This window comes from Astyanax mexicanus, chromosome 2 (assembly GCF_023375975.1).
Source record: "Astyanax mexicanus isolate ESR-SI-001 chromosome 2, AstMex3_surface, whole genome shotgun sequence".
NCBI lineage: Eukaryota > Metazoa > Chordata > Actinopteri > Characiformes > Acestrorhamphidae > Astyanax > Astyanax mexicanus.
Window position 1 is genome coordinate 47804901 of NC_064409.1, and position 27803 is coordinate 47832703.

At 36.7% G+C, this 27803-nt stretch overlaps 1 protein-coding gene across 2 annotated transcripts; it reads right to left on the reverse strand.

The window, feature by feature from the left end:
- On the reverse strand, positions 1-27570 carry myo5ab (myosin VAb). 2 transcript variants are annotated; one of them, XM_049474413.1, is made up of 40 exons: positions 27343-27570; positions 25948-26058; positions 23326-23497; positions 22835-22979; positions 21625-21781; positions 21394-21537; positions 20777-20858; positions 19637-19744; positions 19333-19439; positions 18499-18764; positions 18293-18374; positions 18044-18184; positions 17635-17760; positions 17456-17539; positions 16123-16254; positions 15868-15965; positions 15699-15785; positions 14961-15069; positions 14173-14384; positions 13945-14101; positions 12155-12394; positions 11835-12029; positions 11395-11488; positions 10485-10633; positions 10221-10334; positions 9677-9814; positions 9331-9387; positions 8166-8390; positions 7371-7408; positions 7185-7265; positions 5898-6096; positions 5677-5770; positions 5420-5569; positions 5168-5322; positions 3811-3900; positions 3580-3730; positions 3150-3432; positions 2429-2603; positions 1107-1187; positions 1-1020 (listed from the first exon to the last, which is right to left on the reverse strand). In XM_049474413.1, the coding sequence occupies exons 1-40, from the start codon at positions 27370-27372 to the stop codon at positions 868-870; spliced, it is 5412 nt and encodes a 1803-aa protein (XP_049330370.1). In that variant the 5' UTR covers positions 27373-27570; the 3' UTR covers positions 1-867. The 2 variants fall into 2 exon arrangements, with proteins under 2 accessions (XP_049330370.1, XP_049330371.1); XM_049474414.1 differs by having other exon boundaries at positions 5420-5566; positions 27343-27569.
- Between the last annotated feature and the right edge of the window lie 233 nt (positions 27571-27803).

Below are 27803 nucleotides of genomic sequence, written 5' to 3' on the forward strand. Positions count from 1 at the left end.
TAGAACAAGTCAAAAAATACCTTTATTTTTTAACTTTTAATGTTACACAAAGAAAACTTTTTTTTGTTGGAGAAGAAAACATTAAAAAATAATACATATTTTAAGGTTTGCTGTTCTTTTTCTGAGCATTCATACTTGCACATGTACAGATATATTGTGGAAAATTGTACATTAATTTAATATTAAATACACATTCATTTTAATAGTATGAATACCTAAATAATCCAAGTGCTTATATTTCACTTTGTTTTGTTGGTTTTTGGACATAAAGGTAAACAAAAGAATTTATTATTTATTATATTAAAACTACAAGTTAACTTAACACAGCAGACATAATACACAGTTTTAAATATATGGAGCAAAGATACATTTCACACTTAATAGACACAGTGACAACAGCAACAGTCCACTGACCAACTTACAAAAGTCAGTTCTATATAAATATAACATTTCCAAACACACAGTACCCACCCTGCACCCACCTCTGTTATCAATAAGGCAACATGATTTCTCTTAAGGAGAAAGTTCCCATTAGTGCTAACCATAAATGAACAAATGTGTGACAAACGTATTAAACAATACAAGTAACAAGTGTGTCAGAAGTGAGATTCCCAAACCCAGACCAGGAGCAGCTCAAACATTATTCATGTTTCCGTGCACTCACTCAATCAAATTAACTCGCCAACTAATTAACCAGCTCCTCATCTACTGCATTAAAGGTGAACATGTATGTAGGCTAAGAAATTTAGCATGTTAAACTGCTAAAAGTGCTCATTTCTTTGGTTAGATTTAGTGCAGCAGAATATCTAATTTGGCTTGAAAAAGATATGACACAATGTTCACAGATCACATCCCAGCTGTGACTGTCTAATGGCTTGTGAGGAAGCTGAGGTTGAGGCTGGCTGGTATCTGAATGCTCTCCAGGGCCACAGGAGAGGGGTTAAAGGGGAAAGTGATGGGGAAGACTATTTTACTGTCCATCAGTAACTGAGGAGACTCCTGTCGGTTCTTTAACAAGGCCTGTGGAGAACACAGAAGAAAATTTAAGGATGATCTAGCACAGACATGCACACTCAAATACACAAACACAGAGATATCAATCTTACCTGTACGGCTTTCATGCAAGAGACAGACACTCTCTCCTCAAACTCATTGATGGGTGTGTAAAGGTTGAGTATTTTTACAATCTGTAGCAGAAAAGGAAAAAAGGCAAATGTTAAAAATGAGCTTGAAAAACCTGAACAGAAAAGCCCAAAAATGATCAAATGAAGCACATCACTGGGCTGGCATGGCAAATTTAGCCCTCAAATACGTGGCCACTGAATAATCGACCAGTATCAGGTATTTTCATTGCATTTAATTGTGTTCTATTCACTGGTTGACAATATCATTGCAAGAAAATCAGTGTGTCATAATATCATCCTGAAACGCTTAATCCATTTCGGGTTGTGTGTGAGCCAGAGGCTCATTGGGCGGAAGACAGGATACACCCTGGACAGGCCACCAATTTATCACAGGACAGACAAACACACACACAGTCACTCACACACTGACACCTAGAGGCAATTTCAAATACTTCAAATTCACCTAGACGACTCTGGGAGGAAACCAGAGCACCCAGGGCGCTTTTTCACCGGCATGGTGCTGGTGCCAGGTTCCCGAACGGTTCTTTGCGCTTCCACAGCAAAATCACAGGTTCTCGACCAGATAAGCCGGTTCCGTTCTGGCCCCACAATCTTGCTGGTCTGGAACCAGCGAACCTGTGACACGGACGGCCAAAGCGCGGGGCATTGAAGCGTCTTGGGGGCAAAGTTGTTTACAAACCTCACCTCCATTCACAGCTAAAAGCAGCAGAAGCAGCTAAATGAATGAAAATGAATCAACAGTGCTCTACCAAGGAGAGCATCACAAGTTTCAAGAGGAGCTCAGGTTCCACCATGTTGTTTTTAAATCGCCCACATTCACATACGTAATGAGTGACACCCTAGAGCAGCGGAAACTCGGGCCGGTTCTTAAAAGGTTCACAGGTTCGCAGGAACCGACTCCGGCACTGGCTCTGGCACCAGCACTTTGTTGGTGGAAAAGGGGTACCAGAGGAAACCCACACGCACACAAGAAAAACATGCAAACTAAATACCGAAAGAACCTTCTTGCTGTGAGGCGACAGCGCTACCCACTGTACCCAGTGCATTAGATTAAATAAAATTTATCTAAGGTAATCATTTAAAATCTTTATTCCTAGCTGAAAATTTGTGTCTCTACATCTGAAATATTATGCAACAATGTGAAAACTTGAATATGCATAAAAATAAATGTATTTAATAAATATATATTATATTATTATAATTAATATTATATTTTGATATTCATCTACATAAAAAAAAGAATACCTTGTACAGTAACTACGCAAATTGATTATAGATATTACCTGTGCAGCTGTAAGAGCCGTACACATGGTGGCGATGGCTTCTGCATCTTCCTCAGTCTTTTTATTGACCTGCAGCAGTTTAGTAGCCTGAATGAGCGGCTCAAGCATCTCCCGCATCCCTCCGCCCTGAATACCTGCATCCATCAGCCACTCTTCCAGCTGACTTACATTATACCTGCACACACACGAACACGCACAATTTAAGAATAGTAATAATTAGTAGGGTCATCTGATTAATCACAAAAATCTGTTGTAATTAATCATAAATAATTGCACCTACTCCTCTTCTTATAATTAAGCTTTTGGTATTAAAAAGTTAATAAAAGAATCAGTATTTGATTGGAAAAAAAAAATATATATATTATATTAGTGGTGTGAATCGCCTAAACAATTAATTAAATGACAATACTGACTAATCATTTTTGTGAGCCTTAATAGTGAAACATTAATGCTAGCTCCATATTCCACTGTCAAAACCTGTGTCAGCAGGTATGTGTGTGTGTGTGTGCATTCTACATTCTAGCCTCATCGCATGCGCTAATAATTACATAACATCAAATGTATACGGTAATAATGCCTTGTTTTCTGATTGAAGTACAACAAAATAAAGTATAAAACTTAAAAAAAGAAGAAGAAAAAAAGTATATTGGCCATAAATATACTTAAACAACTTTACTCTAGAAACAGATGGCTCTGCAGCGTCCCTGTGATTGGTCAGTACCTGATCTGCAGTCCTTTATTCCAAGAGCACATGTCCTTGCGCAGAAGCAGACTGTTTAATGTGACAGCGCCGATGAAGTAAAATTGCTGTTTGACCACCTGTCTGATGAGATCCGGATCGTTGCCATGTTGAAGTAGAGTGGAGTGGAATGAGCTGAGCTGTTTTAGAAGAGATTCCAATGAAAAGGAGCTGTCCTGAGGAAAACTGGAGGTACGCTTTCTCAGCCCTGTGGGCTTTGGACCCAGCAACACTGGGATGGTGTCCTGCTCCAACATACCCGCCACTAGAGGCAGAGAAAGAAAATGTTATAGAGCCAGGGAACATATAAACATGGATAAAAAGAAGGAAATATAGGCAAGGACTGAGAGAGAGAGAGAAAACAAAAGAAAAGACATTTATCAGTCTTATGAAAGCTATATAAGGCTCATACCAATCATAGGTTGGAGGATGTTTTCCATGCACTTGATGAGCTGCTGGTAGATCTGGATAATCAAGTCACTCAGAACTTGTCTGTACTCAGTCAAGTCAAAGTTGAGCAGGCACTGCTCATTCTGCTGGGCAGTGTTGTGCTTAGTGTAGTCCTAAAATTCCAAACAGAAGGCAAACGTGAGTGTTTGTGTGGGTGGATATTGTGCCTTTTTTATAGTACTCAAGTACTTACCTCTTCTCCACTGTACTGTTTCAGGCAATGCAGGAGACGGCAAGTGTTGGCCAGCCAAAATGAAACCGTTTCAAAGTCATCACCTTTTTTCTGTAAAGACAAGAAAAACATGTTCAAAACACTGAAAACAACAGACGACTAAACAACCACCCCAAACCACCCTATATCCCAGAGTCCTCTGCCCCTGTTCTCATTTCAGCTCTGAACAATGTCAGCCTGTCTCTAATGAGCTGCCATCCTTAACAAAGGAAAAATCAGGGGAACTAATGAATCAGGGTTCAGGGAACAAAGAGTGTCTAATGTAGTAATAGAACTGTAGGCAAGGTTTATTTCTAATAAAGTTACATATTTCTTTCAGATCTGTAGGTAATCAATAGTTAGTAGGAACTGGATATTTCTTCCGGAATTATTAACAGATGAGTAGGTTTTGAAAAACTGGCACAAACTGAATAAGTACATACTGAACAATTCATATTAAAATAGTATTAAGTACTTAATAATTAGTAGACTATAAATATAGACTTACTACTTACTGAGTAGTAAGTGGATACTAAATCGTTCTTTGAACTATAAGTAAATACTGACAAATTATAAGGAATAATTTATATTCTAAAAACTATAAGGAATAATAATAAGTAATTAGTAGGTGCTGTATAATTAGTAGATACTGAGTAATTGTAACTGAATAGTAAGCTATATCATTTGTATTAAAATATTAATAGGCAGTCACTGAATATTTAGTAGGCAGGGATGTGCCATATTATATAGCAAACAATAATCGCCAATTTTACATTTTACATTTTTTTGTTACACCATTATTATTTTATATAAAATCAGGGTTTTGGTAATTACCTTTGACATGCACACAAACACACAGGATTACGGATTTTTTTTTTGTGTTTTTTATATAAAATACAACATATTCATATTTATTTTGTTGCCATAGTATATTCTTGATCACAAAAATAATTATCTTATTTTAGGGCAATATTTCACGCCCACAACTACTAGGTACTAAATAATTCATACTTGAATTATTAAATATTTTGAATTGAATCGCATTCCATACAATTGAATAATTAATACTTTCTGAATAATTAGCAGATATTGAATAATTAGTGTGCACTAATAGTAAGTACTGAATAACTAGACTAAACTGGTTAATTAGTAGGTACTATATGACTATTAGTTACTGAATAACCAGGAACTTAATAATTAGAAAGTACTACATTTATAAACACTGAATTAACAGCAGATAAAAAAATAATTAGAAAGTACTGAATAGTAGGTTTTAAAATTTAAACTCAAAAATAAGGCTGGGGTTCAAGAGATTAAAGTAGGAATTCTCTAGTTCTACCTTTAGCACACTTTTGATGCAGTTGATGGAGCAGTTGAGCAGTGTGCAGACTCTCTGGTCGTTGTTGGTGAAGTCAGCGTGGCGCAGGCACATGAAGAGAATGTACGCTGGCAGGCATGGGATCATGCTTACAGCAACCCCTCTAGGCTTCAGTTCTGTTGCATAAAAAACAGAATTACTCTGCTGGGAATCTGTCTAAGAGTCTAAAATCTGTATCACAGGTTTAGGGAAAGCATGTGTATAGTATATTACCTGTAATAAGGATCTTCACCAGCTTGCTCTCATCATCGTTTCCATACTCCAGCATTCCACGGCAGTGTCGCTCCTTACGTAAGATACTGATTTCTGGCATTGCTTCAATCACTCTGTTCTCTGGAATAGGCTCATCTATATGGACATCTGCTGACAATACAAAAAGTTCCTTCAGACCCATTCGGCAAACATTATGAATAATATAAAAGTCCACATAATACAAGCAATATGCATAGATTCACTGCAGTGTAACTCACAGTCTGTCTCTTCAGCCTTCTTCATGTAAATCTTTAGCTGTTTCTTCAGCTTGCGAATGGTCTTGTCCTGCTTATCCATCTGCTCCAACAGGTCCTACAGTCAAAATTTACTCATTAATTTACTACATAAATCACTCATTCTTAAAATGAGTTAGATCAAAATTTAGATGGTAAACAAAGCTTGATTAACATGTTAAAAATGACAACATCACTAAACTAACCACATTATGGCGGGTGAGACGGCTGATCTCGAGCTGGAGGGCAGTGTGCACACGGCCATCCTTGGGCAGCTGCAATGTGTGTGAGAGAAGCTGCTGCTGCTGGTCTCTCTCCTCCTTTAGAGTCTGTAGCTCTGCTTTCAGGGCTTGTAGCTCCTGAGCCTGATGCTCCCTCTCACTCTGCAACTGAGACTCCAACAGCCTAAAAAAAATTGTAATCACAATATGATCACAGGCTTAAAAGTAATTGGAAATATAATAATTATAAGATATGATAATTTAATGCCTGCCAGCTCAGTTTCCAAATACTAGTACAAAGGCTTCCCAGAACCATATATTGCATTAAGAGTTCAAATGTTTAAACATCTACAAAACACAAATCCAACACTCAAATCATCTTCACACATGTAAACTCAGTTTATTCAGTATATATAAACTTTACTAAATTTATTTTCACTTGTCTCTTTTTATACAGTCACTTAGTTGGTGAGGATGGCCTGCTCTAGGCAGATTTAAAACGTGTCCTATTCCTTATATTTATTAATGATGGATTTAACTATACTCCAGGAAATGTTCAGTGACTTGGGGCCCCATCTTACGCCATGTGCAAAGCTCGTCATGATGCTTATTGCTATCTTGCAAAGTCCATTTCTATCTTGGCAAAACAGTAGCGCCGCGCATGCTCAGGGCCCGTACACTTCCGCTCGTTACACACACACACACACACACACACAAACACACACAGCAAAGCACAAACCCAACTTTTACATAAACAATAAACAGAATACAAAATAAAATAACACTGCTGTTCATGTAAATGACCTGCTCACTCACCTTCACAGCGTGCTTGTAGGACCTTCCAGATGTGTCTTTATTTTATTAAAAATTATTATTTTCACCCCTTCTTTACAGTTTAGCACTGTAACATTTTCCAGTGCCAAATATTGAACTTGTATGGGAAAGAAGTGATATATATGTGTATATATATATATGTGTATATATATATATATATATATATATATATATATATATATATAAACAGTTTTTAGCTAAAGCCTAAAGGACTAAAAATGTTATTTAGGGTACTTATGCACTGGGGAGTGGGGAGTGCAGTATTGTTGTGTTATTAGTTATGTTACAGTTGTGCTGCTTTTATTCTATCTTGCTAGCCAAGTAAAAAAAAAGTTCTAGAAAAATGGGGTCGCTTGAAAAAGTCTAAGGACCTCTGGAATACAATACATATTTAGAGACAATACTTAGAGGCAACTGCTGATCCAACTTCCAACAAACCTATTAGTTTCTTTTAAGCCCTCATATACTATCCACAGCTCTCCATCCTCATTCAGTTCATGTAGATCCAGATTGGGGGACCTGAGCACACAAACAGGTAATAAATTGGGCAAATTCAGGCAATGAGCACTACTACACGTAGTGAAGCTGTGATTTATTATAGACTGTGTATATAGATGATTATACCTGCTGGTGTCACCAGAGTCGCCTTCAGATGCCGCTTCCTGAATCAGAAAAAACAGTACTCATAAAAAGTAAGACTTTATAACAAGCATATTACATTTTTCTGTAGCATGCATTGCTTCACTGCATACTTTAGAACTTTTAGTACCCACACTTCCCTGAAGACAAAAAGACCACTGCTTGTAGCCATACCATTTTTGCTTAATACGCTACACAGTTTAAAATATCAAATCAAACCAATTAAACATAATTAAAGCATTCATTACAGGCTTTTTTTTTATTCTTGCATTTGCAATTTTTTTGGGGTTTAACCAATTTGCCATAGGACATAGCAATGATGGGTACATTAATGAACTGATGTTTAGCACTTTCTTGCTAATTCCTTGCATGCAATGACTATAATATGTGTTCACTGGAGATGCTTTGCCAGGACTCTAATGCAGCCATCATCTTCTGCTGCCTCCTTTGGGACCTTACTTACTTATTTTGTCCCTTCAGGATATGGAATGCAAGCTTAATTCAGTTTAAATTGGGTGACTGACAAATACTTTTTTCCTTGATAAAAATACTATTGTTGCTATATTAGTATGTTTGAGTTTGGAAGCATTGTCTGTCCACTAAACTGTCCTGGCAGTTTAGTTTATATATATTTGCATCTTACATCATAGCCTTTGTTAATAAGGTATTCTGCAGATAGGTGTCTCTAAAAAAGTATTTCTCTAAAAAATAGTGAAGATTCCTCTGTCATCAGCAGTGAAGCTGTGTACTGTATAGCTAAGCCAATAGATCATTTTTTACCTTATATTTGAAGGCCTCTAGGCTGACCAGCTGAGTGCGTAAAAGGAGCACCTCCTCCTTGCGCACCTCCAGTTCTTCAGTGACGGAGCTCAACTGCTCCAGGAGAACATTGTAGGCCGAGGATCCAGGGGAAGCCCGTCCTGAACCTTTCTTCACACTCAGAGACGCACGCAGCTCATTCAGGTCCTTCTTTAGTCTTTTATTGTCTGACTCCAGCTCTTGCCGCTAACAAATGGGAAAACACAGGTAACAATGATGCTTGTATTCAGTATAAAGTGGTATAATTATAGATTTAGGATCCTCATATAACTGAATTTTTTTAATGCAATGCTCCTGGTTTCAGTAAGGCACTTAATGCTCCAGAGTAACTTAAAATAATATGGTATTTTAGGACACAATACAACAACAATAGTCATGGTGATATGACAAAACACTGAACAATATTTTAGTACTTTCAAGAATATATTACATCAACAAAATAAATCTCAATGTTTTTAACAGTTTCAATCAGCAGAAACCAACCAGTATTTTTCTGCATTTGTCTATTTTCTAAACAACAGTAACATACCAATACTAATAACAAATAATTTAACATTTAAGTAATGTAACAGAAATATCCACCACAATACTAAAAGTACACAACATATAGTGCATGCATACAAACTGCAAACAAAATTTATTAAAGAACCCTTAATGCTTCACAGTAAATATAAAATAGATAATAGAGATTTCAAATACAACATTGCTATTATCACGACATTAACCTTTTCGTTTGAACAGTTATAACATTATTATGTACAATATGATATGGCACACCTAGTGCAAAGTAATCAAATTAGTCCTCCTCATGAATAACCATATAATGACATTTCTTCCTTATTATCAGATATCCTTTATATTTTATTTAGTTTTCTTTCTTTTTTTGGAAATGTGGACACTATTTATTGTTTTTACATTAAAAGCTAAAATGTTCTTCAGGCTTAATTTTGTTCATTGATGACAGCAAATTTAAAGAAAATTCCTGAATTCTCCCACAAGAGTTCTAACAACACAAATAATAGTCAATCAATATGCTACGTACCTCTTAGTTCAGTAAACTACAATCAAAAGAGCCAAAAAATATATTTAAAGAAAATAAAGTTCAAACATTTACATACAGACTTACCTTCTGTGCCTCATAGTCTCTCTCACCACCTACTGTTCTACGACACTCTTCTAGTTCCTGAATGAACAGAATTCAGAAAGAACATATGCTGCATTTAAGTGATCATTAGTGCCCCCTGCTGGAAGTAAGAGAATATTCCAAGTTTAACAGTCATTTTATATTCTGGCCTTTAGTGATCAATTCATATTAGCTTTGTGTAAAAAATCATTCACAAATAAGTGGGAGTCAAAATATAATTAACCTGCATGACGCTGGTTACTTTCTAGATGCAGCGCTGCTTTTGTGCCTTGTATGGGATTCTCTTGCTGGCCTGAGCCCAAGTCACTTCTGTTCAGTGTGTGCATACCTTAGCATGGTGCTGTTGGAGGAGATCCTCTCTGGAGTCCCACTCGCTCTGCAAGTTTAGCTTTTCCTGCTCCAACTCAGCTACTCGTCTTTGCAGCTTTAACAGGAGAGCCACATCCACACCACCCTGCAGTTCCATCTTAAAGCAAACAGCAAGAACAAGAACCAGTATAACATAAGAAGCTGTCCCTGCTTCTTTCAGAACAGGACTTGCCTGATATAAAACTGCAAAACTTTGCTTGAAATATTGGAAATTCATGTTGTTCTTAATGTTTTTCTGTTTTTTTTAAATGTAAAGCATCACAACTGCAATGTGCTATGTTTAATGGAAAGTTTAAACACCAAAAACAAAATTTACTGTTAAATGTAGTTTTCTATATGTGACCTGACTTTCCTTCAAAGGAATAAAATTATATTTTCCATATAAACTTTGCTAAATGATTTACATAAAAAACAAAGTTCAATATTGTACAAAATAATTAAAATAACGAACCTTATTGCCAGAGGCTTTAATGTAATTAGTCAGAAAGTAGATGAACACTCACCTCCTGACCCTGTAAGCTGACCTCCGACCCTGTGAACTCAGAGCAGCGGGTATATTCTGACTCATTGCTGCTGTAAGCAGAGTCCGTTCCTAAGCGACCAAGTTTGGACACATGCTGAAAAAAAGATCATAAGGGGAAAACTAAACAAAATTGATATCATTAACGGACCACAATACTTTTCTTCAGTCTTTTAATGACATTAGGAGTAAAGAAATGCCAGAACCTCACATGCTTTTCAAATGTTTAGCAATGAAAGACTGTTACCGTTGCTTCATTCATCTCTGATTTCAGATCAGCATGCTGCTCTTCTAGTTTGAGGTGTTCAGTTAGAAGGTTCTGGTAGCGACTGCGCTCTTCATATAGCTCTGTCTGCAGAAGCTCCACGTGCTCCTGATGGGCTTTCTGCAGATTATCTATAGATACAGATGTTTTTAACAGGGGTAAATGTGATTAAACTAAAAAGAAATAGAAAAGTTGAAGCATTTTTTCCTGGACTTGGCTATGATGTGTTTCCGGCTGTTTCTTACAGCTTGCTATAGCATCCCAGGTGGTTCATATGGGGTTGCAAATCATTCCTCTGTTGTTTCTAAGTGGCTGCCAAGTGTTAAATATTGTAGGTGGTGATTATTTTATCCCAGGTTGTAAATATAGCATTGCTAAGGCTTTACTAGGTTGTTGCTATGGTGCTGCTAAGTGGCTGCTATGGATTCCCAGGTGGATACTATTGTGTCGCTAAGTTGTCGCTAGCTGGTTGCTGTGATATGGTGTTGCTAAGTGGACACTAGATGGGTGCTTCAGTTTGGCAAGGGTTGCTTTGGATTTCAGGCAACTGTCATGCTGCCATGTTGTTGTTTTGTAATTGATAAGCAGTTGCTATGGTGTCGAATGTGGTTCCTATGGTGGTTTCACAAGTGTTGCCAGATGGTTGCAATGATATATGAATGTATATGGTCGGGTGTAACAAGTATAACTATCACTGATGCATTTGAATGGTTCCCAAATATTTTGCACCCAATTCATTCTATTAGAAAATAAATCTGCAATAAAAAAAAATCTTGCTACATAAAAAGTGTACACTATGGAGTTAAAGCAGAGTCTATCTATCTTTAAAACTGCGAGAAAGAGACGGAGGAGAAAAATATCTTGAATGAAAAATACAGGTACATGTACTTACCAGTTATCTGCTGGCCCTGTTCCTTAATCATGGTGTTCAGCTCATCTTTTTCACTCTTCAGGAGACTGTTCTTCTCATTTAATTCTTCAACCATCTAAAACACCACAAAAAATATCTTGATATCACAGTGCCATCTTTATAACTTGGTTATAACCTCGGAAGACATTTCAAAAAGCATTAGAGATCTACAACAGATATTTATACAGAGTATTAAAAGGACACAACCCCTAATAAAACTGCAAAAACAAATACATATACCATTAATTTGGGAGGTTATGCTGTTTTTGCCCCAGCCCAGTGCAGTCAATCTTCTCTCTACCATTATGCCCATAGTATTTACTGGAAGCATTAAGTGAAGTCACTGTTTGAATTATTTACGTTTAAAGCCCACAGAAACAAAACTAAAGAAAAGCAATGCATAAATCCAGAACACATTATACCTTTCTGTTCTTTTCCAATTCCTCACAAGTAACTTGGAGCTCCTCTTCTAGCGTGGACACCTTATCATTAAGACGTCGGGCATCTTCCTCCACTCCTCGCAGAGCCTCTATCTGAGGGCGCAACTTCTTCAGCTCAGCCACACTACTGCTTTCTATAACACTTATCCGTTCCAACAGCTCCTTGTTCTCCTTATTCTGGAGATCACAAACAGAAACAATATTTCTGAGTTTCAAAAAATACTCTGGTTAAAGATGGGCTCTCGTTCTACTGTCAGAAATTTGATTTGGGACCACACATACAAGTACACAACGAAACATACCTGCTCGTCCACTTTCCTCTGGAGCTGCATGATTTTGTTCTCCATGCCGACATTGAGTTTCTTGTAGTGCTCGACTGACCGCGCTTCAATCTTGAGTTTCTTTAGCTCTCGCCGTGCCAGCATCCTCCGTACACAGCACTGCAGATACACCACAGCCTGCATGGTTCTTCTATACTGCACTCGAACCAGCCAGCCACGCACCCAGCGCTGCACCACCACAACCTTCTGCTCATACCGCAGCTGAACAGGGCACACACAAATTAACCAAGAGACAGATCATTTATCACTTATAAGAACCGTAATCCAATTTTAACAAATTTATATCAAATCTGGTGTAAAAATCTATTAAAAATGTTTGCCCCACAATCCAGGCAAGATTGGGGTTAGGTTTAAGAACTATAATATAAAGCATGAAAGCAATGATGAATTATATTAGACCTAGCTCAAAGAGAACAAAAAAGAAAGCGATGAGAGGAAGAAAAATAAATGACAGACAGCAACTTATAGCACTGGTAATTTAGTCTTTTGTTTGGGAAGAGGGGGTTTGACAATCCATAAGTATGTTAGTGTTTTATGCTTTCAAGTTCCTTGCACACAATTACTAAATTGTTGTAGTCACCAGGCACGAAACTGATAAATCATTAGATATGTAATACTACATAGTTGTTAAAATTCTCCCCAGATCTTCTATCAGCACGTTCTCCTTTATTTTCAGTTTACTCTTCTTAACTTGCAGGAACTTGTGTAGTTAATTGTCTTCTTTTTATCTTTTGTTTTTAAATTTCAATTGACTCTTGTGTGTTAACGGATGCTGACTTGTACAGGGGTTGTCCTAACTTATAGCAATTACTAAACACATTATGAGACACAGGCTTACAAACCTGGTGTATTCAGTGTTGGTGCACAAATGCAAGCTTTCAGAATGCAGCCTGAACAGTGTCTCCCTGAAGCCTAATTTAAAATGTCTTTTTCAGCATTTTAAGGAAAATAAAAGTTTCTTTCTCCGTTCTTAATAAGCTTGTTAGAGCTCTGTCTTGTTATCAGTCATTGTTAAAAAAAGACCCGGTAGTGCAAATTTCAATGCTTTATAAAGACTGCTTGTTAAAAATGTATGAAAGAGCAGCTGCATAAAAAATAATAATATGGTAAAAACCTAGAAATATTGTCTTTTGGAAATCAGGCCATATTTTACTCATTAAGCTTGAACCTCTCAAGTTTGTGTAAAAGACTGTCATGAATTATAGGGCTCACTATGATTGGGAGATCGCTGGTTCGAATCCTGTTAATGTAGCTTGCCATTAGCTGCCAGAGCCATGAGAGAACACAATTGACCTTGCTCTCTGTGGATAGATGGCGCTCTCTCTCCACATCACTCCTGATGTCGATCAGCACAAGGCCTCTGTGAGCTGATGTATCAGAACTGAGTTACTGCGCTTTCCTCCAAGTGCTCTGTAATGCTACTCGACAATGCTTCATCAGAGGCGGTGGCTGACTTCACATGTGTCAGAGGAGGCATGTGCTAGTTCAACCTCCTGGGGTTGGGGTATTACTAGTGATAGGGGGAGTCCTAATGAGTGGACTGGGTAATTAGCCTTGTAAATTGGGGAGACGATTGGTTAATAATTTTAAATATTTAAAAAGAATAAATAAATAAAAGCCTCTGGTGAGTTAATCAGATCCAAGAAGCATATGAAGACGAGCTTCAATAGCAACACATGGCCCCAACTGTACACACCTAACTATTATAGTAGCAAGGTAAGCAATAAATAAATTTCGCCCATCTTTTGTACCTGTTTATACTGCAGTCTGGCCGCATAGCCACGAAGCAGCCGCTGAAGTAGCGCAGCTGCCAACTGCTTCCGCTGGTACAATCGTCTGGCTGCACACATACGCTGGTACTTCTGAATGACCACAGCTGCCTTTGTTCTCCTCAGGGACTTGCACAAGCTGTCCACAACAAAAAGGAAAATTAGTAACACATCAGCACATTAAAAAAAAGCTAGTCCTAAGGTACTTACGCTCGGGCCTGCTGTCCTCTCACATATCTCTGGATAGTAATGGTGGACCAGCGCAGACGCAGGTATTTTTTGCGGGCTACGTAGCAGCGGATGGTCTTCTGAATCTGGACACAAGCTGCACGGAGTTTATCAGCCCGCAGTTTCTCCAAGTATGCCACTTGTCCAGCCCTGAAGAAGATCTTGGTCTTCCCAAACTTGTACTTCTCTGGGTCCTTCAGAAAAAAAGAACGGGCCAAAGTGAAACTCTGAAACAACACTCTTCCACATTTAACCTTCAATTAATGCTGCTATGTATATTTGTATTTAAGAAAAAATATAATAATAATAATAATAATAAATATATATTTATATATATATATATATATATATATATATATATATATATATATATATATATATATATATATATATATATATATATATATATATATTACTTGATTTATTAAACAAACAACATGGACCTGTGGCTCCCACAAAAAAGAAAAAAAATGGACAAGGACTTTTTTTCAATACATTGGCTGCATACTAACTGCACAAAACATACAAATAGCATAAGCAGGAGCAGTATTGCTGTTCTGAAAATAAAATAATCAACAAGCACTTATTTCCTGTCACTTATTTCCTTTTTTTTTTTTTTTTTTTTTTTACGTATTATGCTACTAGTCACAAATTACAGCACATTAATCACAAGGCTGTTCATAGCTCATTTGCATGCACGTTTACATGAAAACCCACTCAACTGGTCACTCCTACCAGCACTTCTTTATAAGTATAAATGACATTGTAACCTGTATGAGCTGCTGGAGAACATTCTGGCATGTTAGTTTTCCATCGGAGAGGACATCCTTCTGTTTCATCAGCACTCTGTAGCGGATGAAAAACTCCTGATATGTCCACCTAAAAAAAGTTACCAATACAAAAATGTGTTTAGTAGTAGCAAATAACTTGCAATGTGAATTTGATGGGCTTTGTTTTGTATTAAAATTTTTATAGATGGTATGTCAAAACCATGCCACAACACAAACTGCATAAGCAGTGTTCAAAATAGTCTACAGTAGTTCAATTCTAGTAATCCTACTTAGTAATCCAAGCATGCAACCATTTCTAGCTACATTAGGCTTGTACTATAAAAGTATAAGTATGACATTTTTTTAGTTGATCATACATTTTTATGTATAAGATATATAAGCTTGCTTAAAATATGTTTATATGTATTACATGTATTAGTTTTAAATATTTTAAGTCTTAAGTCTTTAAGTCTTAGTAATAATCAGTGAGTGTTGTTTATTAGAGATTTGGCAGTTATACATTTAAAAAAAGGTGAATATTGAGTGTATATGAGTAGTGGTGCCCTCCTTTGTGGATAACATAAGTAAGCAATGGCTGCCCACCATTCTGCACGTGTCCTAGTGTTCTAGTTCTAGTGTTTGAGTGAGTGTTCACTAGTTCACTGCTTGAAAAGACTTTCCATCTGTGCCCAACACAAGTATGGTAAATATGGGTGTGACGTCTTGTCTTATACTTGCCTGGATGGGAAGCCTGCTGCTGAAATCCGGATTGTCTCCAGAACTCCACATGCTCTCAACTGCTGTGCTGCTCTTCTTGGATCCATCCTAAATTAAAAGTATTACAAATATTTCTGAAACTGAAAAAACATAAATAACATAAGAGAGGATAAAAGCTAAGGGCACTGACAGAAAAGGAGATTTGTGGTCATTGGGTTTAATGCATCGCACATAGTGAGGAGTTGTAGCATTCAGGGTGTCCATCAGCAAGTTCAGAGAGTTCCGGAACTAAAATGCAGAAACAAGGGATATATTTTGTGCTTGCTAATACTCATTAACTAAAACACAGTGAAACTGCAATTATGCAGTAAATTTAACTACAATTGAAACCAAAAGAAATTTTACTGTAGAAGGTGAAAGGTTAGCATGAGGTCTCCAAACAAACCTGCAGTCCAACAGATTTTTTGTGCTCTCTGAGGGACTGGCTGCGCCCAACCTTGAAGCGACTAGGCACCGCTGTGGCTGTAGGACCTGGAGGTTTGTCCTCTTCTTGGAAAAGCTCCAGCAGTAAGGCAAACTTAAATTAGGGAAGTAAAGATAAAGGAACGTGAAGATGAGAATATTTAAAGACCACACACTATTACATATCAATGTAAAATATGCAACTTAACTGTAAATATCTTTACCAGGGTATATGCAGACATGAGGAATTATATATTTTTTGTAGTGTTAAAGACATTTCAAGAGACTAAATTAAGACCACTTTTGCAATAAAATGGAATTTAGTCAAATGTTTAATCAGGAAGCCAACTAACTTGAATATGGCATTTGGAAAACAATAAGAATTGTACTTAGTGTGTTTTTGTAAGACCTTTTTAAAGTATATTTCTAAGTATTTTTAGAACATTTATTAGCTTACAAATGGCATGTACTGATCATCATCACTTTTTTAGAGAGAACAAGGCCAATTTTGCTCCCTCAGGGCTCCAGGCAGCTGATGACAACTACATGAACAGGATTCGAACCAGCATTTTCACAAACAGTGGCAGTGCTTAGCCCACTGAACCACTTGGAGCCCAGATAAAAATATTTTAAAGACAAAGACCTTTTAAATATTTTTAATGATGCACAGACGCCCTGATAATACTTTGCAATGAATCTAATATTTTCCCCTCAGACACTACAGCCCTGGACAGAAAAAATATTTCTGGACCAGCTATTCCAAGCTTCAATTATAACGTTCACAGTTTTGTGTTTTTCTTGCTTGAACATGTCTCATGAAGCTTTAAAAGAATTCAGGTCAGTGAACAACTCTTTATTGCCAGTATTTAAAACTAATACATATAAACATATATTTTAAGCAATCTTATACATAAAATATGTACTCTGAGAAATATAATTGCATAACAAATTATGGGTAATTTATTTCATTTTAAGAAATGTATATTTATGACTCTAAAACACAGAAATACCCTTAAAAAACTGTGAGTACATAATTTATCATCTTTAATTTTTAATGTAGCATTTATTTATTTAACCTTTTAAACTTTCTTCATTTTTGTGAACAGCTGATGCCAATAGGTTAGTCGGCACCCCAGAAGGAAAAAAAATCATCCAACACTAAGTGGAATTCAACAGCTAACATCAGCAGAAAATGAAAAAAATTCACAAGCTGCAGCATGTTCCTCTTACTTCAACTGAGGAGAGCCCTCAAGCAGAACTAAATTATGTGTGCATGGAAAAGGCTTGGAGTGAGAGTCATGCTGGGTTGAACAAACCTTACTCGACTTCAGCACATTGATCTGTTCCTCATTCACAGTGTCTTTGTTTTTCTCCAGAAACCCCTCACACTGATACTCCACCTTAGGAAAAAACAAACAAAGACAGATGAGATAATAAAGAAAAAAGAAATGCCATAAAAAAAAAATCTGGTTTATGCAAACAATTGCTTATGTACCCGATCAGCAAAATGATGCATGATGAAGGCCTTGTTAGACATGCGTGGTTTGTCAAAGTGAGCACTTTTCTTGAGGTGTGTGTTATAAAGCTTCTGTGCCCACGAGTCATCTGATCCTTTAGGCATCTGAGGAGATTAAGGAAAAAAAATGTTACTTTAACCATTAACTGTAATTAACTATAATTGTAATGAACCATGTTCTACCGTTTTAAAACACTCGACCCATTTATCAGCTACATAGAAAAAAAAAACAATTATATGGCCCACATATCAGAAGAAATGATTAAATTCCTTATTTTGGTTACTAATTGACCCATAAGCATTAAAATAGCATAGACAGAAATTAACTACTGACCAATTTAATGTCACAAAATAACATTTAATTAAAGAATTAAATCAATATGCTTACCATACACTCCTCATCAAGCAGATCCAAAATTCCCATCTTAGCCTCGATGAGATTAATGCATGGCTGGTTGTCATAGAAATCAATCAGGGTCCATGGGATCTGCTCTTTCAAGTACTCCTCTTGCTCCAGTTTGAACACGTGCTGAACAGAGAATATGCTGGCTAAGCAGTAATCCAAACACATTATTGAGGTGTTTTGGAAACACCTTTAACCAAGCAGATAAAGCACATCAAAATAGGTCATACTTACCATGTTAAACTGTTGCTGGAGTTTCTCATTGGCATAGTTAATGCAAAACTGCTCAAAACTGTTGATTTCAAATGTTTCAAACCTGGACCAATACATATAAAATACAAATCAGCAAACACCACTAGCAAACCTTTCAGTAAGAAACAAGGCCTAATTGTGTTGTTTGTAACACTGTTCTGTGAAAGAAGTGAAAGTCCTTCACTTACCCATAGATGTCTAGCACCCCAATAAAGGAATGCTGCTTGCTGGATGAAAGCAGAGCCTTGTTGATCTGACTCACTATCCATGTGAAAAGCCTAGCATAAATGTGTTTAGCTAATGCATCCCGACCATCAACAGCCTCTGTTTTGGCCAGAGGTTTGTTGAAGGTTTCTGTAGCAGTCTTGAGCTTTTTATGACATAACCAGTGCGCTATGTCCTCCTGAGATACCATCAGCAGCTCACAGAACACAGTCAGGTGGTGATTTTGAGCCTGTAATCAATACACTGCAAAAAATCAAATAGTATAACGGAAAACAAGAACATCAAAATTGTACAAGAGTAGAGAACTTAACAGCAATGATTTGCACATACCTTTTGTCAATTTCTATTACCTGTTTACATCTGGCATTAGCATGTATTATATACATATAATGTGGCTTACACTTATTTACTGTGATCAAAATGAACAGTGGACATTTAACCAGATGGATCCATATATAAGTCAAAGAAAATAAGAAAATGCGTCTCTGACTACCTCCGAATGTGGTTTGAGTAATTTAATTGCAATTCAATTCAAATGAAATCTGGACATGTTTACATCATACATCAGTTAACACCAGGTGAGGTGAACCCTGAACAGGATCCATTCACACAGAACTGTCTATATAATAAAATATGATATAATAACATAAATACATAAATGCAAGTTAATTTAAAGATGTAGATCAGGTAAGCATGTAATGATTTAGGCATATTTATGATGTAGGCATCATCTTAATTTTACAAATTGCACTAAATGACAATATTTGCTGAAGCTGTATTGTTAGTCCTAAACTCACAGAAACACTGGAGTTTCCCGAGCCTTTTCCCATCACTTCCACATTGCCCAGGTGAAGAATGGCTGCAAGGATCTGAAACAAATCCATCTGCTGTTTCTCACTGATTCCTGCCATGAAAAAAAGAGAGCCAGTATTTCACATATAAATGCAGTTAACCTGATGATCTGCAAAAGTGTTTCATTGTTAGACTGTATTACACACTTCATCTTGCATCTTCACAGCAGAATCCACATTAGTTGCAAAGGAGGCTCTAATATAAAATAAAATAAAAAAGCGAAAGCAAGAAAGTGTATTTTTTTTTTACCAAGAAGCGAGAAAGCCCTCTGGGTTGCCTGCATTTCCTGTACGTCATCCACTCCGTCTATGACAGGGTTTCCGCCTTGGTTAGTGCAGTGAAAGTCATCCGCTCTGCCTTCAGAGAGAGGCAGGTTACTCAGAGAGAAGTGAGCAAGGTACAGTAAAATTGACTGGAGGAGAAGCTTCAAAGAATCTCCTGCCTTTATCATAATTTATACAGTTTTTTAATATTTAGAGAATTAATCTAAGAATAATTGAACTTGGAATATACATCTCTGGAAAAAAAATAAGAGACCACTTTAGTTTCTGAATCAGTTTCTCTGATTTTGCTATTCATAGGTATATGTTTGAGTAAAATTACCATTGTTTTATTCTATAAACTACAGACAACCTTTCTCCCAAAATCCAAATAAAAATGTCATTCAGAGTTTTCAGACTAATGCAAAGAAAACCAGTTCATATTGTAAAGTTTTAAGAGATCAAAAATCAATATTTGGTGGAATAACCCTGGTTTTTAATTCACAGTTTCAATGCATCTTGGCATGTTCTCCTCCACCAGTCTTACACACTACTTTTGGATAACTTTATGCCTATGGTTTGATGGCTTGTGATTATCTATCTTCCTCTTGATCATATTCCAGAGGTTAACAATTTGGTACAATCAAAGAAACGTATAATTTTAAGTGCTCCCTTATTTTTTCCAGAGCTGTATGGTGACAAAAAAATTAATAAAAACAGAAAATCTGATGATCTACCTACATACAAATCATTGCATGGTTTACTTTTGCCCAGAACAGGTAGACTATAGTTATATAATACATCTGAACATGGTATTGATACAGATGCATTGTAAGGGATCAATACTATTAATAGAATGTAATCATTCATGCGAAACCTTAAACCTCCAAAATAACTTATTACAAAAATATTTCTCTTTGGGGCACTTCTATTGATAATTGCTTCAAAATTATGAGAACCACCTAAAATATTCACATTATGTCAGAATGTAAAACCCCCTACCATGGAGATACGGTGTTTCTATCTGGCAGCAACAATCTTTTTCTGTAATGTATTTTACTGCCTTCCTGAAAAACAACGCCTGCCACGTGCAGTACATTCCTATTGACTTGAGGGAACAGGCACATACCTAACTGCAGGGCTTTAAATTCAGGTAAATGGGCAGATGCACAGAGCTGGTAGAAGATGTGGTAGTTGCGCTCTTCATTTGCCTGAAATAGGGAAACAACAGAATATAGCTTAAGTGAAGTGCAGAGAGTTCTAAAACTAAAGTATGTGATTAAAACATAAGCATGGCTTTTGATTCACCCCTTTTTAAAAATCCAAAATAAGCTTAATTCTAAACAAATTACTGCCCCTATACAGTGTGTGCCCTGGAGTCCATTTCCCAGTGTCTGTTCTTACTAAAGGAGACAGTCACTGTAAATGATTAGTTTTGACACCTTTTTTAAAACTACTGTTAAACCTAAGTAGTATATGTACACAACCATGCATAAACAAGTGGTAGTAATAGTACACAGCCATACATCCTGGAATTATTAAGCACCTCCTATAATTAGATGGTTAAAAGCAGAACTGGAAGACCTAGAAGTCTTTAAGGTATCTGAGGAGACTGAATTCCAAATAAAAATGCTGAACTACCGGTAATCTGAAAAACACTAGGCCTCGAAGAGCTGTGTAACATCTGAAGAGAATGAATTCCAAAAACAATTAAGGAAAATAAAGTGTAGAAAAGAAAATAGCCACCTGAAACACCACTCTAGACTTCTCCAGCAGGTATGTCCTCATGTTGGCTCCAATTATGTAATAGTTCTTATCAAATCCAATCTCTATGTATTTTCCAAAGCGACTGCTGTTGTCATTCCTGGTCGTCTTGGCATTCCCAATAGCCTAGTTATAAAAGATACTAGTTAGAATCTGAGAATCATTTTTGACAAATTTGAAAAATGTACTGAATTAAGCTGTCATTAAAAATACCTCCATTATGGGACTAGAGGCCAACACTTTTTCCTCCACACTGGTTTCCGTGGAGGAACCACTGACAGTAGCAAAATAGCGCATGGTGTATTTAGCAGACACAGTTTTCCCAGCTCCTGATTCCCCACTCACGATGATGGACTGATTCCTCTCATCTCTTACAAGAAAATGAGAGACAGTCAGCTGCAATCAGTGATACTTGGGCAACTTCCAATATCAATGGATTATGGAAACCACTAATCACTTTTTATTCACTCTACATAACAACTTTTTTTTGTATCCATACATTCATTAAAAGTTTCTAAACTATTGAACCTTAAATCATCCTTAATGTGGATTAGAAAAATAAATCAAAGAAAATGTTAGAAATGTATTTAATCATTTATTCATTGAGGACAATGAGCCAATATTACATACGTTTGTGAGGCAAAAGTATGTGAACCTTTAGGATTAACCGATAATTTAAAAGCCACTGGATTTTTCGAACAATGGGATCACAATCAGTTGTGAGTAGGAAGAGCTGTTTCATTTTATAAATGAATTGATTAAAGTCAGATCTCCAGAAGGCAACTAAACAATGTAATGCAATGTAAAGCTTCTTGGTTTAAATGTGTGAAGTTTTATGTTATGGAGAAAGAAAAACACTTCAAAAAAAAAACTCCAGCCAAAAAATCTAATCCCACCTGTGAAAAATGATGGTGTTATCAATGATTAGGCCTGCCTTGCTGCACTGGGCCAAGACAGTTTTCCACCACTGATGGAAAAATGGATTCTAAATTCTACCAGTAAATTTAGGACTTTCGTCCATGAAAATGTGGGTCATGGAGCAAGACAATAACCCCCACACAAGCACACAAGTTATTCTACCAAAAATAATGGATAAAGAAGAATAAAATTGTTTTGGAATGACAAAAGCAGTCAAAGCAGATATTTCATGAGAGGAATTCCTCCAAAACAACAGAGTTGAAACAGTTTTGTATGGAGGAATGGGCTAAATTCCTTCAAGGAGATGTGCCTGCATATTCCAACGTTTCAGCACAGAAGATTAATGCCTACTTGTGAATTTGCAAAGACACTGAGAGACTAAATTTGAGAATGTTGTGAAAGAACACTAAATGTTGTGAAATATGGCAATAAAACATTAGATGGAACCACATTGGTACAGAGTTTTCTTTACATCAAGGAAAAGTATATGTGAAATATGCCAAACCTCGCCATCTGTTTATACGCTTCCTCAGCCACAGCGAAAATATGAGGATCCATGTCCCCCATGTTCTGCCCACTGTATGCATTGATGATATCTGCTCCATAGATTGGGAGTGACTCATAAGGATTGATGGCCACCAAGATGATACCTAAATACAAACAGACATTTTCTCAATATTTAACTACCGGTAGTTCAGTAACCAGACTAATTTTTAACAGCCTCTCTCTCTCTCTCTCTCACACACACACACACCTCACTTGACACCTTTTTCAAGTTTCAGTTTCTAATTTCCTCTCATACTTTCACTAGCACCACTATTGACATTAGCAACACTTGCTCACTTATCTAATAATAACCTACACTCTACAGTTCTACACAGAACAGATATACAGCTTCCTCAGGTACAGTGTGTAGTGATCTAACTCCAAAGTCTACAGTCCACAGCTCTGGCCTATGTGGCTACAGTACAGCTGATGTCAGAGTGGATGGCTCACCACAGTAGGTGTAGATAAGCTTAGAGTCGATGAATCTGACGCTCAGGTTGTGCAGCACTGCAGGTTCATGTAGGTAGCTCAGTGCGGTTAGGTCGTTCTCTCCCACCAGAATATCTGGGTTACGAAGGGGGGGTAGGGTGCTGTTTTTGGGGTCCAATTTATACTCCAACTCCTAGACAAAAGGCAACAAAAATAACAACAATTGGTAAAATTATCTGCTTTAAAAGATATTCTAATTATTTTTCAGATTATTTGGATACTTTGCCTTTGAATAGCACCTTAGTATGTTTTAAATGAAACAATTAAGATATCATTTAAGAACTGCCTTCAATTGCCACAATTTAGGAACTGCACCCAATTTGTACTTTTTCTTTTCATTTTACAGGCTCAAATGTAATGCTTAAATGCAAATGCTCTGCTGTAAAGTGTAGACAGGACCAAATGCTTAATTTGGCTCAAGATTCTTTGTGAACATCTTCAGTTACTGCTTGTTCGTGGGTCTTCAGCCACATATTTTCAGTTTTTGTCTTCAAAAGCCAAAAAAACACAGACCGGCTTCAGTACTGGCTTGGGTTGGGTAAAAAAGTACTCTTTTTTTTTTTTTTTTTGGTTACATTTTTTAAAATGTTTATATTTTGCAAAACTGCTGTACTGAAATGGAAAAGGAAATCCAAAAAGAAATATATCAGCAAGCAAATAATAGCAGAGTAAAATAAGTAATGAATTTAACAAAATGGAGCTAGGTTAGCTAAAATAACTAACTAGCTTGTGTTTAAACACACATAGTGCTAGCTAACTTGCTAGCAATGTTCTCCAGCACAAAATAATTAACCAATGTTACTCCTACACAAAACAAGGAGTGTTACCAGATAACAAAACCCAAAAATATATTTACATATGAGTTACAAACTATATTTTGGTAACAATATGCTTAATATCTAAGGATATGGATACTATGGATCCAATATTTCTCTCTCCCAGTGGAGTGTATCCAACGTTAGCTATGGAAGAAAGTCAATAAATGCCAACTTTCATTAAAAAATATACATGAATAAAATAAGGAAAGCTTTCAACATTACTTTTTTATGCTTGGTAGAGTTACTACATTTTCACAAACACAGACTGACTGTTGACTACTTGAAAAAAAAAGAGCCGAAAAAGGCTCACTTAGCATTAGCAAGCTGAGCTAACCGAACACAAGCATACATCTGTTAAGATAAAAGACTTCTCTGAATATATCAGCTACATATTATCTGTTGTTGTTGTATCTTTGTGTTTATTCACAGTTATAGAGGATATAAAGAATACGATTCTGTTTGCATGATAAAAAAGGAAGAAAGTTATGAAAAATATACCATTGGCAAAGCCAAATTCTTGTTTACACTGCTTCAAAAGAAATAGTGTGCTGTGACTCACAGAAGGAATAGAACGTAGAATATAATTACCACTAAATTTTTACAGATTTTTTTTCTGATCTACAGTAACATGCTGTATACAGGTTGTAAAGCAAGAAGAATATGTCAAAAGAATCTTTTTCCACTACTGAAAAGGCATTTTTAGATTTAGAGTTTTTTTAGTTTAGAGTGTTGCAAAGGGACTGCATCTTGAAATGCATTTTGAAATTATGCCTTTTCTTAAAGGCATCTTTTTTTTTTTTTTTTTTTTTTTTACAGCCTAATTAATGTTTTACTGAAATAAAGAACTAACCGTAATGACAGAGCTGAATGCAACTGAATTGTTTGTATAATAACAATTGGAATTTCCAAGTCTTTAAAAAAATCCATTATTTATTAAATTATTTCTTCAACAACTAACAACTAACAACTAAGGTATGTTAGCAAATAATAATTTGGAGTGGCTTGATTCAAATTAGTTATGGAGTGAATGTGCTCAGTGAGCTCCAGCAGAGTGCATCTGGTGTACAGGTGTGGTTCAGTGGACAGTTAGCTTATGGGTTATACATGCAAATTGGCAACTTTATCAGCAGAACATTTGCAGCCCAAAGATATATTTACACCACTTTAAAGTTGTTACTGAAACACGAGTCGTAACTTCTGTTGTTCATAAACATTTCATCAGCACGCAGCTTGGCGCTAATGAGCGAGTGAGGCATTTAGCTATTTCTGAAGACACACACACACCCTGACTTCCTGCCATCACAATTTCACAATTTCTTGCACATTCTTGTCAAAAGCTCAAACTGCGAAATAAATCACTGTTTCCACCAGTGTTCCTCATGATACTCATTACGTCAGTTTCACCTCAGCTTCCCTTCCAACAAGGATAAACTTACTTATGGGTGACTTGGTGCCATCACATTTTCCCTGCCACAACAGGAACTAAAAGCCAGCCCTCAGCAAATGTACTTAGATTAGTCATGCCTTATTAAACTTAACTATACTACAGTACAAGAGCATGCAGAGCTTACTGGTGTGTATAAACAAATGTTAAAAATGCTATTATTTATAATAAAATCAACAAATCTCTCTCTATTCACTGATCTGTAGTATAAGTAGGTGTTTTTTAGCTGGTCCATATCCAATTGTAATGATGAATACTTGATTTTAAAAGAACAAACTATTAAACAAATGTCTTTTTTATTCTTTCTTGTTCGCAACTCACTGTGCCATCTTCAAGCTCTAGCTTTAGGGCAGTGTCTCCAGGCGTGTAGTCTTTGGTCAGCTCTGCTGATTTCCACACATCCACAGGGTCAGGAATCCAAACCCGAGCATACTACAAGAGCAAATGATTTATACATTTTAATTAAACACCCGTTCATATCGTAGACTCATTTCTTAATTACAGTTAAATATACAAGAAGACAGGGGAGCTTAAAGCCACACTGACTGAAAGCAGAAGTGTTGACTAAAACAAATACAGTATGGCTTTTAAAAATAATATAACTACAGTGGAATACCTTGATATATCCAGCATATATCAGGAAGTGGGAGTTCTTTATTTTAATAGATTTGGTTTGAATTCAAAATTCTATATAAATTGCAGATGTTAAATGTGGGAGTGACAGCCAAGCAGTCCAGGTGCAATCACTAACTCAACATAATGAAATTACACTAGTGACGGTCAGTAACAAAGTATATATAATTAATTATCTATTATGTAAAATTAAAAAAAAAAAAAATACCTTATGTATACATACAAACATAACTTATTAAAACAAATGAAGCACAAAGCAAGCACACTAATCAGGGTAGAGTGCACACTTTGTTTTGAACTTGTTTTGACCTGCAGGACATAGTTACTCAGTGCAGTAAAATTGTGGGAGAGCCAATACTTATATAAAAGACAGAACCTGTGAAGTACACAGATGCAGTACAGTAAAGAAGTAAACTAAAAAACTTATTAAGTAAAGAAAAACTTATTTTAGAACCCATGTTTAAAGCAAAAATACTATTTATACTTTAGCTTAGGTCACAAATTAACCCTAATATGAAACTTTGTTAAAACAAGTTACATAAAACCATGTGGTTCTACTTAACAGTAATTGTTTTCCTTCATGTTTTGTGCCTTTGCAGACTTTAACAGACATCAGTGTCCGACTTATTAAATGACTTCTGTAACTAGACTAGCACTCTTTTCTCCTAAAAAGAGACTTTTGATACTTGAGCACATTAGACAAAAAATAGATTTGCACTTTTACTTGAGTGGAATTATTAAGGGAGGACTTCTTTAGCTGAAGTTAGATTTTAACTTGGGTACCTCTCCTTCAACCCAAGTAGCTACATGGTTTGTGTACTTCCTTCACCACTGAATTAATCTCTCTCTCTCTCTCTCTCTCTCTCTCTCACACACACAGCCCTCAGCATGTACTTATAACCCCTAACTGGTAGTTAACAAAAGAAGCTCCAGTGTGTTAAACTAACAGCCCACAGAAACACAGACTGAGCACTCTAATGGACAGATAGGGACTATTTGTGTATGTGTGTGAGATAGAGAGAGAGAGAGAGAGAGAGAGAGAGAGAGAGAGGTGGACTGTAAGTGTGAACTTCAGTATCGTACCTTCGAGTAGAGCACCGGCGCCTCTCTCATCGCGACTCTTCAGAACTTCTGAAACTGATCTGAAGGGTAAAAACTCTTCATCCGTGTGTAAATGTTTAAACTCAGCAGAGCCGGGTCCACTGCCGCCTCTCAGCGCTCCTGCTGGGTCTGTTCAGAGCTGGAAATGCTCCTTGAGGTTGTCTTCTCTCTCTCTCTCGGCTCTGTGAGGCATGCTGGGTATATAGTTAGGCAGGAGCCGGAGATAAACCGCTACCGCTCTGAGCTCAGGAGCCTGGAGCCGGCGCGCCCCCTGCAGGCTGAAAAAAAGGCTTAAGGCCTTTCTCCTTAATCTAATCTGAGTGAGTTTTTTAACTCCAGTCCTGGAGGCACCTTGCCCTGCACACTTTAGTGGTTTTCCTGCTTCAACACGCCCAGTGCAGATCTGAAAGGGGCATGTTAATTTACTGATTAGTTGAATCAGG

What these genes read in the sequence shown, in the direction of transcription:
- myo5ab (XM_049474413.1), bottom strand. Translation starts at nt 27,372, where the DNA reads ATGAGAGAGGCGCCGGTGCTCTACTCGAAG. An exon ending in TCAGCTTACAGGGTCAGGAG is followed by an intron (nt 9,815 to 10,220) that starts GTGAGTGTTCAT and finishes GTTTGCTTTAAG; the next exon opens with ATGGAACTGCAGGGTGGTGT. An exon ending in GACTCTGGTGACACCAGCAG is followed by an intron (nt 7,266 to 7,370) that starts GTATAATCATCT and finishes TTGTGTGCTCAG; the next exon opens with GTCCCCCAATCTGGATCTAC.